Here is a 17,367-nt window from a genome sequence, read left to right on the forward strand (position 1 = left end):
GCCGGCCTGGGCCTCCGGCACGGCCGCTTCCTCCTAGTCGGCTTGGCTTTTCACAGGCGCGAAGCCCCATCCCTCGGACCGCAAAGCCGGCTGGCACCGCGGTGGCGACCCACGGCCCCCGCGCGCCCCAGAGTCACGCCTCCGAGCGCTTCGCCGGCGGCCCGCGCGGAGGAGGGGGCGAGCGCCCGGCCGCCCCGGGGCTGGCTCCTGTCGCGTCCGCCCGCCAGCGTGCGCGGCTTCACGTCCGCCCAGCCCCCGTGCCCGCGCTCCGGTCCGCTCTCCTGTTACCTGCTCGCTTGGCGCTGAGAGCAGGTCTGATTTTGTTGGTGCTCCGGGTTTCCCCGAGCTCGGGGGCTGTGGGAGGTGGTGGGAATTGTGGCAGTGGTTCCCTAAGCACACAGGCAGTCAGCAGGTTTTTCTTAAAAAACGGGGGGGGGGGGGGGGGGGGGGGGGACCCCTCCCATCCTTCCCTACCTAATTCCGTAAATAAGAGACTCAACGTGGAAAAACACCAAAAAAAGCAGAACATCCTAAAGGAAAAATACAAACGTTTCTTCTAATCTATCCCTTCGTCCCAGCCCAAGGACAACCACTGTTACTTGTTAGTGTCTGTCCTTCCGTGTTAATATTTTCTATGCCTGTAAAAACATACAGTTTTCTCCCCCACCCGGCCAAAATAAAGGCACCAAAATGGTCAGTCTTTTGTAGGGATTTTTATTTATTTGTTCGTTTGTTTTTTCTTCCTAGCAGCGAATCACGAACCTTGTTTGTACCAACCAATATTCTTCTACAATGTGATTTTTAATGCTTGTACAGGATCCCATTATGTGGATATATCATAATTTATTTAATCAATACTCTGTTGCTTGGCATTTAAGTGGTTTCCATTTTTTTTTCACTACAATAATGCTGTGATGAGTACTCAAGAACGTACATTTTCATGCATTATTTTTGATTATATTCTTAATTCTTGGAAGCAGTATTGCAGGGTCTAACAGTATGCACCGATTTAAGGCTTTACTCCCGACAGTTCTACAGGGGTTTTAAAACATTATTTAATGTAAAAACAACATTAGAGCAACAATAATGAATTCCTCAAAAGAAATATCCACGAACTTCTTTCTCTGACAAATCAATTGTTTTTATTTGCTTATGTTCCTGGCCATATGCAAAGAGCATTTTTATAGGATTTTATTTCTACCTATGCCAGGCTATTATCCTCAGGAATGCATAACTCACACAGGCTACAGGGTGTAATTGAAACCATTTAGCTGAAAGGAAAGAGAAAAGAATCCCACTGAAATTCAGCAAAAGGCACTGGAGTCCAGCTAGACCTGTTGGACTGGAGCTGGAAAGGTGTTCTGAATCTAAGGCAATTCTGGATCTAAGGCAGCTGGAGCCGGAAAGGCGTTCTGGATCTAAGGATCCAGGCCTGTTGGACTGGAGCTTGAAAGGTGTTCTGGATCCAAGCCAGCTTTCCAGAACTCCGCAGGACTTCTTGATCTTCCCTCTAGCTCTGCCATTTACCTAAGTTAGCTACTCTTTGTGGTTTTGCTTCTTTCTCTCTCTACCTCTTAATTTCCGTTCATCTGGCGGACTTCCTCACACTTTGTATCTTTTCTCAGCTTACTATTTTCTAGTTCTTTATAACACATATGTTCACAGTCTCTCTTTCCCATCCTTGACCTCACGATCTATGTATCCTTTTTTTTTTTTTTTTAAAGATTTTATTTATTTATTTGCCAGAGAGAGAGAGAGGAAGAGAGCACAAGCAGGGGGAGCAGCTTGCAGAGGGAGAAGCAGGCTCCCCGCTGAGCAAGGAGCCCGATGTGGGACTCCATCCCAGGACCCTGGGATCATAAACAGAGCCAAAGGCAGACGCTTAACCGACTGAGCCACCCAGGCGTCCCTGATCATGTATCCTTTAAGCTTCATCTCCTGATGTGTTTTACCTGATTCTCTTGGTATTCCCCAAGTCGGATTCCAAAGGATGAGAAACCTGTTGTGCCAGTTCAGCCCTATTTGAGCAGAGTTTTGCAGCAAAGCATCTCAGAGGATGTTGGCTACTCTGGATCTGTTGCCCATTCTTGACTCAGTCAGTTGTGTGGAGAGGAGGGGTCATAGAGCCACATGGCAAAGAACATGGTTGTTTAGGGCTACTCTGCTAAGCAGGTGCTTGTAGGTGATTCAGCTCCTTAAAAGGTGATCACTGTCTATCTATCAGTTATCTATCATCAGTTAGCCCACCAGTAGCTGGGCTTTTATGTATAGTGCGATAATATAGATAAAATTATGTAGTGTGTTTTAATTATTGTTTTATCATAAACATATAAAGACTTCATATTTGTCCAGCTTAAATAGGCATAATAGTTCAGTCAGTGGATTGACTATGATTTATTTAAGCAATCTCCTACAATTAGATATTTAAATTCTGTTCTTTTAAAAAAAATGTTAACCAATTTGGAATATTCTATAATGAACAACTTATCAGTGTATATTTTTACTTTTTCTTTTTGAATTTTTCTCTTAGGGGTGTATCAATTAGCAATGTTTTCTTTTTTTAAACATTTATTTATTCATTTTTAGAGAGAGAGAGAGAGAGCAAGAGCCGGGGGCAGGGGCGTGGGGAGGAGCAGAGGGAGTAGGAAAGAGCATCTTGAGCAGACTCCACACTGAGCCTGAGGTGGGGCTTGATCCCACAATCCTGAGATCCTGAGATCACGACCTGAGCCGAAAGGAAGAGTGGGATGCTTAATCAACCATGCCACCCACGTGCCCCTAGCAATGTTTCTAACTGCAAAGAACAGAAAGCTTCTCTAAAGTTCTTTAAATTAAGAGATTTTTTTTTTTTTCCATGTAACATGTCACTCAAAGGTAGATTTGGTTCTCTGGGCCTTTTTCTCATGTTCATATTCTCAAAATGAGTGCTGAAGCTCTAGGTATAATATCAGCATTCAAGGTAGAAAAGAGGAAGAGAGAATGCCATTCAGATCTTCCTTTTCACTATTATCATCCTGAGTCACCTCTAGTAGACATAGACTTATGTCTCTTTGGCCAGAATTGTGTTACATGTTCACCCCTACCAGTATGGGAGGCTACAAAAGCAAGCATCTTTCCAACCTCCTTATTTGGAAGCAGCACAGAAGAAAAGAGCTGGGAATGTGTACTGAACTGGGATTTCTGGTGTTGTCGCAGGGGCTTCTCGAAAGTGTTGAAGCTGTGAAAACATTCCTTCAAGTAAAATCTTGCCTGGAAGCGTATTTGGAAAAGCTGATAGTTCCCATCTCCCCTGAGGAAGCACCCCCACCTCCCGCTTCCTTGCCCAACCTGAAGCATGGCATTTAGGTTCGGTCGATCAGACATTCTTTCCTGTCTTTGAATGACAAGCACGTGACAGTGTGGGGGGTGATCGGAGGTCATTTTCCTCTCAGCAGCAATGCCACATGCACCTGACTGGTCTTGCTCTGTGACCTGTGGTTCCAGCTGCCTAGCACTCTGGAATTCTCGTTTCCTGCGTGTTTTCAGAACCTGGTTGTAGAGTTTCCCGGAGATTCTGCGAGCCTCTGAGTTTGTTTCAGCGCATTGACTTTTGGCTTAAGATAGGCAGGGTTAACTTCTTTTGCTTATAGCCCCAAGTCCTGACCAATACATACTCTCCCTAGCAGTGCCACGGACAGCCCTGTAGAACTTCCAAGGTTGCAAGGGGGCATAGTTTAAAATCTGCTGCCTTAGGATAAATCCCTTGGACTGGAATTAAGGGACAAAGGTACAAATAGTTTAAAGTTTCTTGATAATTATTGCCAAAGAGTGTTCCAAAAGTATTGTGAAAATTTACTTAACCACAAACATTGGGTATTATCGTTGTAACTTTTGCTAGTATGATGGCAGGGAAATGGTTCCTATTAGTGTTTTAATTTGCATTTATTTGAGAATATGAAGCTCAGCACTTTTCCTTATGTTGACTTATGGTTATATTTCTATTTATGGAAGATGTCTGTTTATTCAGGCTTTATTTTTTTCTGTTTACGACGTGAACTTCATATAATTTAGATATTCATTCTTTGAACACTTACTGCAAACATTTTTCTTGGTCTATTTTTATCTGCCTCTTGTTACTTTTCTTTGTACAGAAGCTTCACATTTTTATGTAGTAAAATCTGTTCGTCTTTTCCTTTGTCATTTCTTCTTTTGCTTCAGTGCTTTAAAAGTTACTATTCCTCCAAAGATCTGATAAGTAGTGAATTCAATTTCCTGCTAGTTTTTCTGTGATTTGGCTTTTATATATTTTAGTCTTTAATCTGGGATTTTGTTTTTTTTTTGAGTATTGTATGAATCTAAATAATTACATTGGCTTTTAGATTGATAGGCTTTTGTGAACAAGCCAAGCCTCTGGGTTTTTGTTTTGCTTTGTTTGGGGTTTTAGTAATGCAAACGAAATTGTCCAGGGACCAGGGGCTTGTTATTGAGAGAAGTGTGAGTAAAGTAGAGAGAAAACTTTAGACAATTGAGATAGAAACAGAGACAGGGAAGCGCTGAATCAGAGACAGAAAAGCTGGAACAGAGAGTGAAACAGAAACAAAGAGAAGTGAGGAATCAAAGGTCAAGAAGCCAAAGGAGGGAAACCAAGATCCAGTGTAGGAGAGGGCTTAGGATGTCTCTGGGCCTGGAGCTTGGATGGGTGACCACAGAGGCTGTGGGAGTGACCAGCAGAGGCTGAGATGACACCAAGGGGCAACAACGGAGGGTCTCCCTCTGCCACACTGCCCCATCCAACGTTAGCCCATCCATGGGCCTGGGGAGGCCTCGCATTTCATTTGGGGCTCCCAATTTCCTCCTCATTCTCCAGTCAGCTCCAGGTCTGGGGATGGCAGGGCGTAGAGGAAAATATCTTTCCTCTTCTCCTATCTGTAGTCTTCCTTCTCTCTCCTGTCCTTTCCGGTCTGCCTTCAGGCAAGCATTCAAGGAAGATCCTGAAGACCAATCATCGAAAATGGCCACCCATGGGGGCTATATAAGCCAAATATCTCAGCCTGGCTCGGAAACCCCGTTATTATCCTATCTGAGGGGTTAAGTAACTGTGCCCAACAATAAAGGGTAGATCTGGATTCAAACCCTGGTCCCATCGAATTCCAAATCTTGCAGGTGTTTACCATGCATCAAGACATTGGGCTTATCTTATATCTCCACTAGAAATTATCTTCCCCAACATGCTTTCCTCTTCATCTCTGCTTATCCAGATGTCATCTTCCTATCACTGCCACCTTCCACATCCTATAGCTCAGGCTTCATTTGGTACTGAGGCCTTACTTATAGTCCGATCTTCTACTCTTCCTTAAATATTATGGTATTTTTGTTTTGTCTCCCCATTGTAACCTGGGATGGTGTGTTTTACCTCTTTGGACTCCCTGCATTATTCTACACTGTGGCGCCCAATTGTTGGATCATTCACTCGATCACTCCAGGGAAGAGATGTGTTATGAAGCCAGCGAAGCTACTCCAGTGGGTGATTGGAGCTTATTCCCACTGAGAAATTTTGAGACGTGATCTGGATTTTCCTAAACAAAAGTGAGGGAACTGCATCTCCTTAGAGTCATCGGCTGACGGTTGCTCTGGGAGCGTGGGGGTGTGAGTTGGGAGTAGCGGGGCGGTGGGTGCTAATTCCCTGAACTGGCCTGCTGGTGGCAAGAATGGACTTGCACAGTTCAGAAAAATGCATCAGGCAAATAAATGAAATTCTTGAGGCATTGGGTCCCTGAGTACATTGCAAAGTCCCAGGATATGGGCAGGACTCAATCAGCAATGAATGAAAATATGTTTCCCCTGACTTTCCCACCCTAGTGTTATTAAATATTTGAACTTTTTAATTGTATAGGTGAAAAATAATACTGACTAAACAAAAATAGTAACTGTGTCATTTTAATTTTTATGTATGATTCACATGACTTTTATTTTTATTTTTTTAAGATTGTATTTATTTATCCATGAAAGACAGAGAGAGAGGCAGAGGCAGAGGGAGAAGCAGGCTTCCCGCTGAGCAGGGAGCCCGATGTGGGACTCTATCCCAGGATTCTGGGATCATGACCTGAGCCGAAGGCAGATGCTTACTGACAGAGCCACTCAGGCGCCCTCACATGACTTTTTTTTTTTTTTTTAAGATTTTATTTATTTATTTGACAGAGAGAGACACAGCGAGAGAGGGAACAGAAGCAGGGGGAGTGGGAGAGGGAGAAGCAGGCTTCCCGCCGAGCAGGGAGCCCGATGCGGGCCTCGATCCCAGGACCTGGGACCATGACCTGAGCCGAAGGCAGACGCTTAACAACTGAGCCACCCAGGCCCCCTCACATGACTTATAAAATAATTTAAAACTCACCATCCATCTAATACTTCTTTAATTATAAAGGACTCTGACATGTTCCAGTAAATGATCACACCCTCATCTCACCCTATAAGGAGGTGTTACTGTTATTTTCATTTTAAAGCACCAGATAGAGAGCAAAGACATTTAGCGGCCTGCCCTAAACCATTCAGGTTGTCTGTGGTGGGGATGGAATTTGACATCAGGTTTTCTTACTTCAAAACCCATGCTCTTTTTACTGTACCTACGTGTCCTTTGGACAAACTTATATCTTTCGAATGGGAGAAAACAGACCAGCCACTTAACCTCTCAGTTTTTTGATCTATAAAACAAAAAGTAGTGAACATCTGTTGTTTGTGTCTCTCCAGCATCCTCTCGCTATTCTTCTGAGAGCAACAAAATGATCAACTGGGAATTTGTTAGAATTGCCAGTTCTTGGGCTCCACCCCCGCCAGCCCCCCACAGTCTACTGAATCAGAAACTCCTGGGCTGGGCCGCAGCATCTGTGTTTTAACAAGCCCTCCAGGTGATTCTGATTCATGCTGGAGTTTGAGAAACACTTGCTTAGGGGAAAGAACTTAAGTGATGCCATCTTGCCAACCCCAGGGGAAACCCTGCTTAAGACAAGAGCCATGTAGAAGAAGCACAGCTGAGAGATACAGAGAGTGAAAGAGTCCTAAAGACCCCATTTGAGTCTCTGAGTCTGGTCCAGCTTGAAGTCAGTGCAACAGCTGTATCATGTAGTTACATGAACCAATACGTTCTTTTTATTTCAGTTTGAGTTGGGTTTCTGTCACTGGCCACCAAACACGTTCTGTTGAAGGGAACATTTGTTCCTCCTTAAGTTCCAAGGGGAGAGATTGTCTTCAAGCATTGGTTCTCAAAGTGTGATACCAGGATAGGCAGCATCAGCATCACCAGGGAACTTGTTAAAAAACACAGTTCAGGGACACTGGGTGGCTCAGTCGGTTGGGTGTCTGTCTGCAGCTCGGTCAGGGTCCCAGGGTCCTGGGATCGAGCCCTGCGTCGGGCTCCCTGCTCAGCACGGAGCCTGCTTCTCCCTCTTCCTGCTGCTCCCCCTGCTTGTGTGCACTCTCTCTCATTCTCGCAAATCAATAAAATAAAATCTTAAAAAACAAAACAAAACACAGTTTTTCAGACCCTCCCCCATACCTACCGAATCAGGGTCCTGGGGATGGAGCCTGGCAATCTGTGTGGGAATAAGTCTTCTTGGTGATTCTGATGTCCACTAAAATTTGAAAATCACTAGAGTGAGACTCCCAGACTCCCTCCCCACCCCTTATTCATCCTTTTCCACGAAGAAGGTGTGCATTATCTAATTAATGAGTTCAGCAGAATAATCTGGGCATGCTCAGTTTAACTCTTCCCTTTGTTTTCTTTGGCAGCCTGTCAGACTAAAGGGGTGCTCATTCCGCGCTCCTGTATGTGCCACAGCTGTGCAGAGGCAGGCCCCCCAAAAGATGAGGCCTGCAGGTTTTCCAGCCCTGCCTGTAACTCAGCGGTAAGTTTATTTTGGGAACAGCATAGACAAGCCCACTTGGCCTCACATCTAAGCCATGTCCTCCAGTATAGCTCTTATCGGTAATAAAGCTGACATTTTTATCTCCATCTGTTGGTTTTCTGTGTCCTATTTCTCACTTGGTTCAGAACTTGGGTGAGGAAGAGGGCTGTTATTTATTGGGTCCCCTAATGCCCAACACTGACTAATATGGTTGGGGGGGGGGTGGAGTAGAAGATCTCTCAGGTGCCTTCCCTTCTTACATTTAGGGCATGGTGTCTCACGCTCTCTCACCAGCGCTCCTGAGTGCCCCGTGAAGAAAACCTTATTTGTTCCCACTAGACCACTGGTATTGCACCTGCGGGAGACAGAAAGATCCTGTGGCTCACGGGGCACAGGAGGGAAGATTGCAATCACAGAGCATTTCCTTTCAGTTCTCTTCCGAAACAGTGTAATCCTGTGGGGCAGGAATGGGGCCTCGAAACCACTGCATTTTAAAAAGCCTCCGAGGAGCTGTCTCCCTTGCCCTAGTGCCAGGTGCTACCAGCCATCTAACCTAAATCCATATGGCTGCATTTGAAGTTGTGTCCTATTCTGGAGGCCAGAGATGTCTTAGCTTACCATTTCTAAAGCAAAGACTTCCATTTTCTCTCTTCCACGCTCCTGGTCTTTCACAGGTTCTTCGCAAATCTTTAAGACAGTCATAGGCACGGTCCTGGTAAGGGATGTGGATTAAAGAGGGGCCTGTTTGGAGCTCCATAAGCCAGGCCTGAGTGCTACAGACAGCATGATATTCAGGGTTCAGTCCCCTTACAGCAGCAGGCACGACTCTCTCCGGAAACATGCTGCAGGAGAGGAAAGGACAAAGCAACCAGCACAGTTGAACCTGAGTGGTACGGGACGACAGAAGTACTTGGTGTGTGTTGACCCTGATTCTTGTTCTTCCTGGAATAGTGAATTTTCCCAGATTATCTAACAAACACTAAATTTTCCACAGCTGGATTATATATGTACAACCTTGGCTCCTGCTTTGTCCGTATCATTAAAAATTGTTAATAAGCAATTTTTATTTGTTTATAAAACAAATAAAAGGGGCACCTGGGTGGTTCAGTCAGTTGAGCATCTTAACTCTTGGTTTCAGCTCTGGTCATGATCTAGGAGTCATGAGATCAAGCTCTGCGTTGGGCTCTGCGCTTGGTGCAGAGTCAGCTGGGGATTCTCTCTCTCTCCCTCTGCTCCTCCCCATTCTCACTCTCTCTCTTAAATAAATAAATAAATAAATAAATAAATAAATAAATAAATCTTTAAAAATCTGTTCATAAACATGACTTCATATTTTTCCGACTTAAAAAAGAAGAGATTGGACTTCATTAAAATAGAAAAACTTGTGCATCAAAAGCCATATCAAGGAGTGAAAAGTCACAGAATGGGGACTACCTCTGCAAATCACATCTCTGATAAGAATTTGCTATTCAGAATATATAAAGAACTCCTTGGGAGCCTGGGTGGCTCAGTCAGTTAAGCGTCTGCCTTCAGCTCAGGTCATAATCCCAGGGTCCTGGGATGAGTCCCGCATTGGGCTCCCTGCTCAGTGGGGAGTCTGTTTCTCCTTCTACCCTTCCCCCCTGCTCATGAGCTCTCTCTCTTTCACTCTCTCTCTCAAATAAATAAATAAAATCTTAAAAAAAAAAACTCCTGCAACTCAGCAACAAAAAGACAAACAACCCAATTAAAAAATAGGCAAAGAACTTGAATAGACATTTATCCAAAGATGTACAAATGGCAAGTAAGCATAAGAAAATATGCTCAACATCATTAGTCATTAGGAAAATGCAAATCAAAACTACAGTGAGATGCAACTTCATACCCAGTGGGATGACTAGAATCAAAAATGGAAAATAACAAGTGTTGATCAAGATGTGGAAAAATAAGAACCCTCCCACATTGCTGGTGGGAATTAAAATGGTGTAGCTGCTGTGTAAAATAGTTTGGCAGTTCCTCAAAAAGTTAAACATAAAATTACCCTTTGACCCAGTGATTTCACTCCTAGGCATATACCCAAAAGATCTGAAAACAAGAACTCAGATATTTGTGGGACGCCTGAGTGGCTCAGTTGCTTAAGCGTCTGCCTTCGGCTCGGGTCATGATCCCAGGGTCCTGGGATGCAGTCCCATATCGGGGTCCTTGCTCAGCGGGGAGTCTGCTTCTCCCTCTGCCTGCCGCTCCCCCTGATTGTGTTCTCTATCTCTCTGACAAATAAATAAATAAAATCTTAAAAAAAAAAAACTTAAAAAAAAAGAACTCAGATATTTGTGTATGAATGTTCATAGCAGCATCATTCACAATAGCCAAAAGATGGAAATAATCCAAATTTCCATCAACAGATAAATGGATAAACAAATTGTGGTATATCCATACAATGGGGTACTATTTAGCCAATAAAAGGAAGGAAGCATGAGTACATGCTACAACATGGAGGAACCTTGAACATTATGCTAAACAAAATAAACCAGACACCGAAGGACAAATGTTGTATGATTCCGCTTACATGAAATGTTTAGAATAGGAAAATTCATAGGGACAGAAAGTAGATTAGAGGTTACCAGGGGCTGGGGGTAGGAGAGAATGGGGAATTGCGAAAGAAAGAAGAAAAAAAGAAAGAAAGAAAAAGAGAAAAAGAGAGAGAGAAAGAGAGAGAGAAAGGAAGGAAGGAAAGAAGGAAGGAAGGGGAGAAAGAATGAAATACAGGAAAACGCAAAGTCGGAAATAAAACTCTCCTGTGATCTCACTACTTAGGATAACTGAATATCCTACTGGCCTTTTTCCTTTTCATCTATTCATAATGATTAAGTACAAAAGCTTTGAGCCACTCATAGGTTCAAATATACACTCTGCCATTTATTAGCTACATGACATCTCTGTGCTTCAACTTTTTGTAAAATACAAATAATAATAGAACCCACTTCAGATGGTTGATTTGTGGATTAAATTGGATAATAGGTTTTCAGTAATTAGCACAATGCCAGGCTCCTGGTAAGTGCTCAGCAAATGGTAGCTATTATGTATATATTTTATATTTTCGTATATACTGATTTGTATCCTATTCTCATTTTCCCATACAAATAAAAATTATTTTTAATGCCAAGTAGTATCCATATTCATATTGTAGCATCGTTTATTTAACCGAGTCTCTGTTGTTGAATATTTAAGTAGGTTTGATTTTTCATTATTTAAAAAAGATACAGCGGTGGACACTCTTGCTTGATTCTTCCTGGCAGCCACTGCCTGGAAGGGGGAGTGTGACTTTGACCCTGCTCGGTCTCCTGGGCTCTGGGGCTCCCAAGGCAGTGCACTACATTGAGTCAGGCGCCAAGCTGGGAGACAGAATCTGAGTTCCAGTCGCGCTTCTGCTCTATCTCTAGGCAGTGCTGGGGACCCCTCTTTTCTATCTGGACCTTTGCTTCCCCACCTTTAAAATGAAAGCTTTAGCGGGAATGATCTCAGGGTGCTTTTTCTGCTCTAGGGCTCTATGATTCTCCGATGATCCTCCACTAAACTATGGATTCCTCCGGCTCTGTTGTGGCCTTCCTCAGGGCTGTGTGTGTGTGCCCACGCTTCAGCGTGTGTTTCAGTTTCTATTCTTAGCAGTGTGATCTTTAAACAAGGAATAGATTTGTGCATCTGTCTCATCTCAGATGCATGCAGCTCCTGCTGGGCTGTTTCATTCTCTATCAGCCATTCATTCACATTAGAAGCAGAGGCCCATTAAGGAAATAAGGGGATGGTGCGCTTCCATCAACGATGGTAAGAACTGAACGCTCTCTGATCTGGGGTTTGGCCCTCTTTGGTTATCAGGCCTGGGCTCTGTCTGACTCAGCTATAGACGAGGTCAGGGGGATCTTCGTTTCAGCAGTACCTCCTTCCCCACTCCACCCCTAGATCCTTTCTCTGGGATGGGCCAGGGATGGTATTTGGGCAATGTTGGTTTTTAGAGATGGTGAGTCATCAACATTCCAGATGAGAAGGTCATTGTTTGTTCTGAAATAGAGTGGACATGGATGAGTCTACTCTCCTCCAAGAGTTCTCAGTTATGGAGATGTCTCAGGGTTACTCTGGATATTTAAATATACAACTTCTGAATCTTGGTCTGCAAACTTATTTATCAAGATGGGAGGTAGGGGAGCCCAGGTTCTTCATTTTAAGGTGATTACAGGTGATTCAGATGTGCATCCCAGTTGGAGAGCATTGGCAGATAGTAGTAAGATTGGCAAATGCTTAAAGCCCACAAAGTCCTGGCAGGTAACATCAATTGGGTTGGGTGCAATAGGACTGCTGGCAACCTTGAAGAACAGGAGCATCCAGACCTTTTCTCAAGGGCAGCCTGTACTTACATGGACCCAGTTGTCACATGATAATGTTGACCTGGTGTTACTAGATGTTCCCTTTAATTTTATTGGGAAGAGTTAGAAATCCAGATTTGTTTGTGAAATATCCTATTTTAAAATATTGATAACTCAATTACATATTGGTAATTCAATTAAAAAATTGAATTATGCACCAAAACATATCTGCTGGCCAAATCAGGTCTTGAATCTGCCTGTTGAAGTTTCTTGACAGCCCTTTAGCCAGACAGTCACTCAAGCCAAAATGATGCGTTCAACAGTTTTCTTGATTGGTAGCATTACACCATCTCTGTGTTGTGAGGCTCTTCGGGGTTCTGGGTAACATCCAGTTTGGCATGAGGTAAAGTGCTCTAAGCAGGGGAGTCAGAAGACCTGTGTCCTGCTAACAACTTGCTAGATGACACTGGGAGAGAAGTTCTTTCCCCAGTCACAGGATTTCTTTCGGTAAGGTAAGGGGGATGATCTCTACCATTCTTTCCAAGTTTGTAGGTCATTCTTTTTGTAAAGATTTACATACTTACCTATTTTATTCCAGCTACTCGAGAAGCAAACTTTTCAGATTAAGATGAAAATTCATCTTTATTTGGCTTGAATGACAACTAGTTCTTTCTTTCCCATATTCTCCTATGTCATCAATGATTTGTTTTTGTAAAGGTTTTCTTTTTTTTTTTTTTTTAAGATTTTATTTACTTGACAGAGAGAGACACAGAGAGAGAGGGAACACAAGCAGGGGGAGTGGGAGAGGGAGAAGCAGGCTTCCTGCAGAGCAGGGAGCCCAACGCGGGGCTCGATCCCAGGACCCTGGGATCATGACCTGAGCCGAAGGCAGACGCTTAAAAACTGAGCCACCCAGGTGCCCCAAGGTTTCTTTTTGTGTAGGCTTTTGGGGTATTTTCTAAGGGCAAGAAAACATTTTGAAATAGAAGTCTAGGTGGAGTTGAGCCTATACGCTTCTTGCTTGCTGAACACTCAAATTTGAATCAAATAATAATAATAAAAAAAGGAATAGAGTTGATACAGGGGACATCTTGAAGTAAAAAGACATTTCCTTGATAGCTCAGATAAAATCCTGCAATTGAATCTTTTCTTCCCATGGTTTTATTAAAATATAATTCATATACCATAACATTCACTTTATTTATTTTTAAAAGATTTTATTTATTTATTTGACAGAGAGAGACACAGCGAGAGAGGGAACACAAGCAGGGGGAATGGGAGAGGGAGAAGTAGGCTTCCCGCCGAGCAGAGAGCCCGATGTGGGGCTCGATCCCAGGACCCTGGGACCATGACCTGAGCTGAAGGCAGACGCTTAACGACTGAGCCGCCCAGGCGCCCCCATAACATTCACTTTAAAAAGTATATAATTCAATGGTTTTTAGTATTTTCACAGATTGTGCAACCATCATCACTATCTAATCTCAGAATATTTTCCTATCTCCAGAAAGAAACCCCATACCCATTATCAGCCACTCAGCATTTTCTTCAGTCCTGGCAACCATTAATCTACTTTCTGCCTGTATGGATTTTCTTACTTTGAACCTTCCATATAAATGGAATTATATAATATGTGCCCTTTTGTAACTGGCGTCTTTCAGTTAGCGTGATGTTTTTAAGGTTCCTCCCTGTTGTAGCAGGTAGCAATACCTCATCATTTTTTATTGCCAAATAAAATCCTATTGTATGAATATACCACATTTTGTTTATCCACTCATCAGTTGATGGGCAATTGGGTTATCTCTACTTTTTGGCTAGTATGAATATGCTGCTATGAACTTTCATGTACAAGTTTTTGTATGGACATATGTTTTAATTTATCTTGGATCTATACTGAGGGGTGGAATTTCTGGGTTATATGGTAAGTCTATGTTTAACCTTTTGAGGAAATGCCAGACTGATTTCCAAAGCAGCGACACCATTTTACATTCTTACCAGCAGTGTATGAGAGTTCTAGTTTTTCCACATCCTTGTCAACAATTGTTATTATCTGGCTTTTTTATTATGGTGATCCTAGTGGGTGTGAAGTGGTATCTCATTGTAGTTTTGATTCCACAGTTGAATCTGTTCCTGATTGCCCTGACCTAGACTATATACCCACCCTCCAGCTAATTACTGTGGCAGTGGAGGTTGATAATCTTAAGTGAATTAGAGTGAACCCCTGGAGTTTGAGGTGGGTGCCATTCATAAACTAGAGAGGAAATTTGGAGATACTATTTGAAAGGAGGGAGAAATGGATGGCTCAGAGGCAACCGGCACATGTTTTCTATAGGATGGGTTTGCTTGCTTGGTTTCAGGAATTGTCCTATACACAGGGATCGTAGTGGTGCAGAGTAGGAAGGAAAGGAAATCTTGGGCAGGACTCAAGCATAGAAGCGGCTCACAAATAGGTGGATTGAAATAGATTCTACTGAAAATAGGCTGGTACTTCAGAAGGCAAGGAGCATAATAAGCGGGACACTTTGGTCATCTTCTTGGTCCTGAAGGATTATGGGAAATTATAGGGCCAGGCAGACATCTAGAGACATTTGTGGGAAGATTAACTGGCCTTTTCTCAGCGTTTCTTTGAGGTGGGCTCATCTTCCTTTTCTCTCTCCTTTTTCTCCTTTTCACATTGATGATAATATCTGTCATTGAGGCCTTTCTGGCTATTACTACTGTGTAACAAATATTTTGCTCTCCCCCACCTCCAAAAAATAGGTGTTTAAAACAACCATTTTGTACCACACTAAAAAAACATAAAAAGAGCTTGGCAACTAAATGCAATGCTTGACCCAGGACTGGATCCTGTGCTAGGAGGGAAAATGCTCTAAAGCACATTATTGAGTCAAGTGACAAAATTGGAATATCAATGTAGATTAGATGAAAATATTCATATCAATATTAAATTTACTAAAGTTGATAACCGTACTCTGGTTATATGAGATAATATCCCTATTCTTAGGAAATATACACTGAAGTACTTAGGGGCAGAGGGCCATAATGTCTGTAACTTACCCTTAAATGGTTCAAAAAATTCATCTTTATATATGGATTATATATATGTGTATAAAATCATAAATTTATATATGTGTGTTTCCTATATATATATATATATATATATGAAAGAGAGAAATAGGGGGGTAAAATGCTCACAGTAGTGGAATTGGGTAAACGTGGTGTATGGGTGTACTTCATACTTTACACATGGAAATAATTTCTAAATGAAAAACTGAAAGAAGCACAACAAGTTTACTACTTCATTTGGCTCATGATTTTGTGGGTCAGGAAGGGCTAGCTTGGGCGGCTCTTGCTTGGGGTCTCTCATGCAGCTGCAGTCAGATGCCAGGAGGGACTGCCCTCATCTGAAGGCTTGACGGCGTTGGGTATCCAAGATGTCTCCCAAGGCCGGCAGTAGGAGCTCAGCTGTACCTTGGACTTGCATGCTTACATGTGGCCTTGCTAGCATGGAAGTCTTGGGGTGGCCAAACTTCTTACTTTGCTTCCCCCAGAGTGAGAATCCCAAGAGGACAGGTGGAAGCTGCACGGCCCCTTCTGACCAGTCTGGCCTCGGAAGTTATACAGCTTCTTTTCTGCTGCATTCTATTGGTTCCAAGGAAGTCACTAGGTAGTGCCCAAGAACTTGCAGTCCTGTCCCCAAACTGGCATAAAATCTTACTGCATGCCAAGGCACTGTTTTATGTGCTTTATAGGTATTAACTCATTTGGTTCTTATGGAAAAAAACAAAAACAACGACAACAAAAACAACCCTTATGGTAAGTAGTCTTACTTTCCTTAGAGAAGACAACACTTGGGGCACACAGTTTCAGTTCCCAACATCACACCTTTAGTGGAAGAGCTAAGATTTGAATCCAGACAGTCTGGCTCCAGAGCCTATGGCCTTATCTACTACCCAACACTACCTCTACATAAAGCTGTGATTCCTGCTACATTTGGTTAAACTGCCATACACACAGATAATCACTTAAAAAAAAGGTTTATTTATTTATTTGAGAGAGAGAACTAGTGGGAGGGTTAGAGGGAGAGGAAGAGAGAATGGCAAGCAGACTCCCTGCTGAGCACGGAGTCAAAAGGCGGGGCTCCATCCCATGACCCTGAGATCAGGGCCTGAGCTGAAACCAAGAGTTGGAGGCTTAACCAATTGCGCCACCCAGACACCCCCATAATCCCTTTTCACTCACAATCACTGGCATGCAGACTTCCCCAATACGTTCAAAATCATGTGACACAATTCTTATCTTCTCAGCTCTGACTTTTGCACATGCAGTTTCCTTTCCTTGGAATACCTTTCTTCTAATTATTCACCTGTCTCTATTATTTATTCTTCAGATCTTTTAGGAAGCCTTCCTTGACCACCCAACTCTCAGGTGAATGCTTCTGCTATGGGCACACATGCTGCATGATGCTTAATAGTTACAGCGCTTATCATAATGCCTTATAGTTTTGTCATTGTCCTGGCTGTCTCCCCCACTGGACTCTAAGTTCCCTAAGGGCAGGGACACGGCTTTGTTCAGGAAAGGATCTCTAGCACTGAGTACAGTGCCTGGTATGAAGTATGTACATAATTACAAAGTAACCTCTCACTTATAGTCCTCTAGACAATGACCAAATATTTCTCACAGATACATGCAGCCACTAGGACGCTCTCCTGACACATACAAGGCTGTCCCATTCACTCTTGTCCATGCACCCTCAATCACTGTGACTTATTGCCCATGCTCAGTCTCTGTCATGTTCCTCACACACCCTCACCACTGCAACCCATCACACACAATTACTGTGACACAGCTCTGATCCTCAATCACTGTCACACACTGTTTTTCACACAATCATGGTCACCATCTGTACTCTTGTAACAGGGTATTTACTCTCCTATAAAAACTGAGTTAAGATGACAACAGCTCTATTTTTCACACACGCCTTCACATACTGTATTTTTTTATCCACATAATCCCTGACAATCCCTGGCATTACACAGTTATGGTCACACACTGTCTACTGTCTTCTTCCTACTCCCACTTGACACCCACTTCCCCTTACACGCGCACGCGCGCGCGTATATACACACACATACACACACACACACACACTCACA

At 43.1% G+C, this 17,367-nt stretch overlaps 1 protein-coding gene across 2 annotated transcripts in view; it reads left to right on the forward strand.

Annotated features, from left to right (window-relative positions):
• The first annotated feature begins 262 nt into the window (after window positions 1–262).
• Window positions 263–17,367, forward strand: part of RRAS2 (RAS related 2) — a 90,815-nt gene continuing 73,710 nt past the window's right edge. The window contains exons 1-2 of one of the 2 annotated variants that reach the window (XM_032427133.1): window positions 263–312; window positions 7,762–7,877. In XM_032427133.1, the coding sequence (XP_032283024.1) occupies window positions 7,800–7,877 (78 nt within the window). In that variant the 5' untranslated portion in view covers window positions 263–312; window positions 7,762–7,799. Of the gene's footprint in view, window positions 313–7,761; window positions 7,878–11,659; window positions 11,679–17,367 lie in introns of those variants that run through there. The other variant, XM_032427134.1, reaches the window with a different exon arrangement.

Source organism: Phoca vitulina, unplaced genomic scaffold (assembly GCF_004348235.1).
Source record: "Phoca vitulina isolate PV1807 unplaced genomic scaffold, GSC_HSeal_1.0 scaffold36, whole genome shotgun sequence".
In the NCBI taxonomy this organism is placed as follows: domain Eukaryota; kingdom Metazoa; phylum Chordata; class Mammalia; order Carnivora; family Phocidae; genus Phoca; species Phoca vitulina.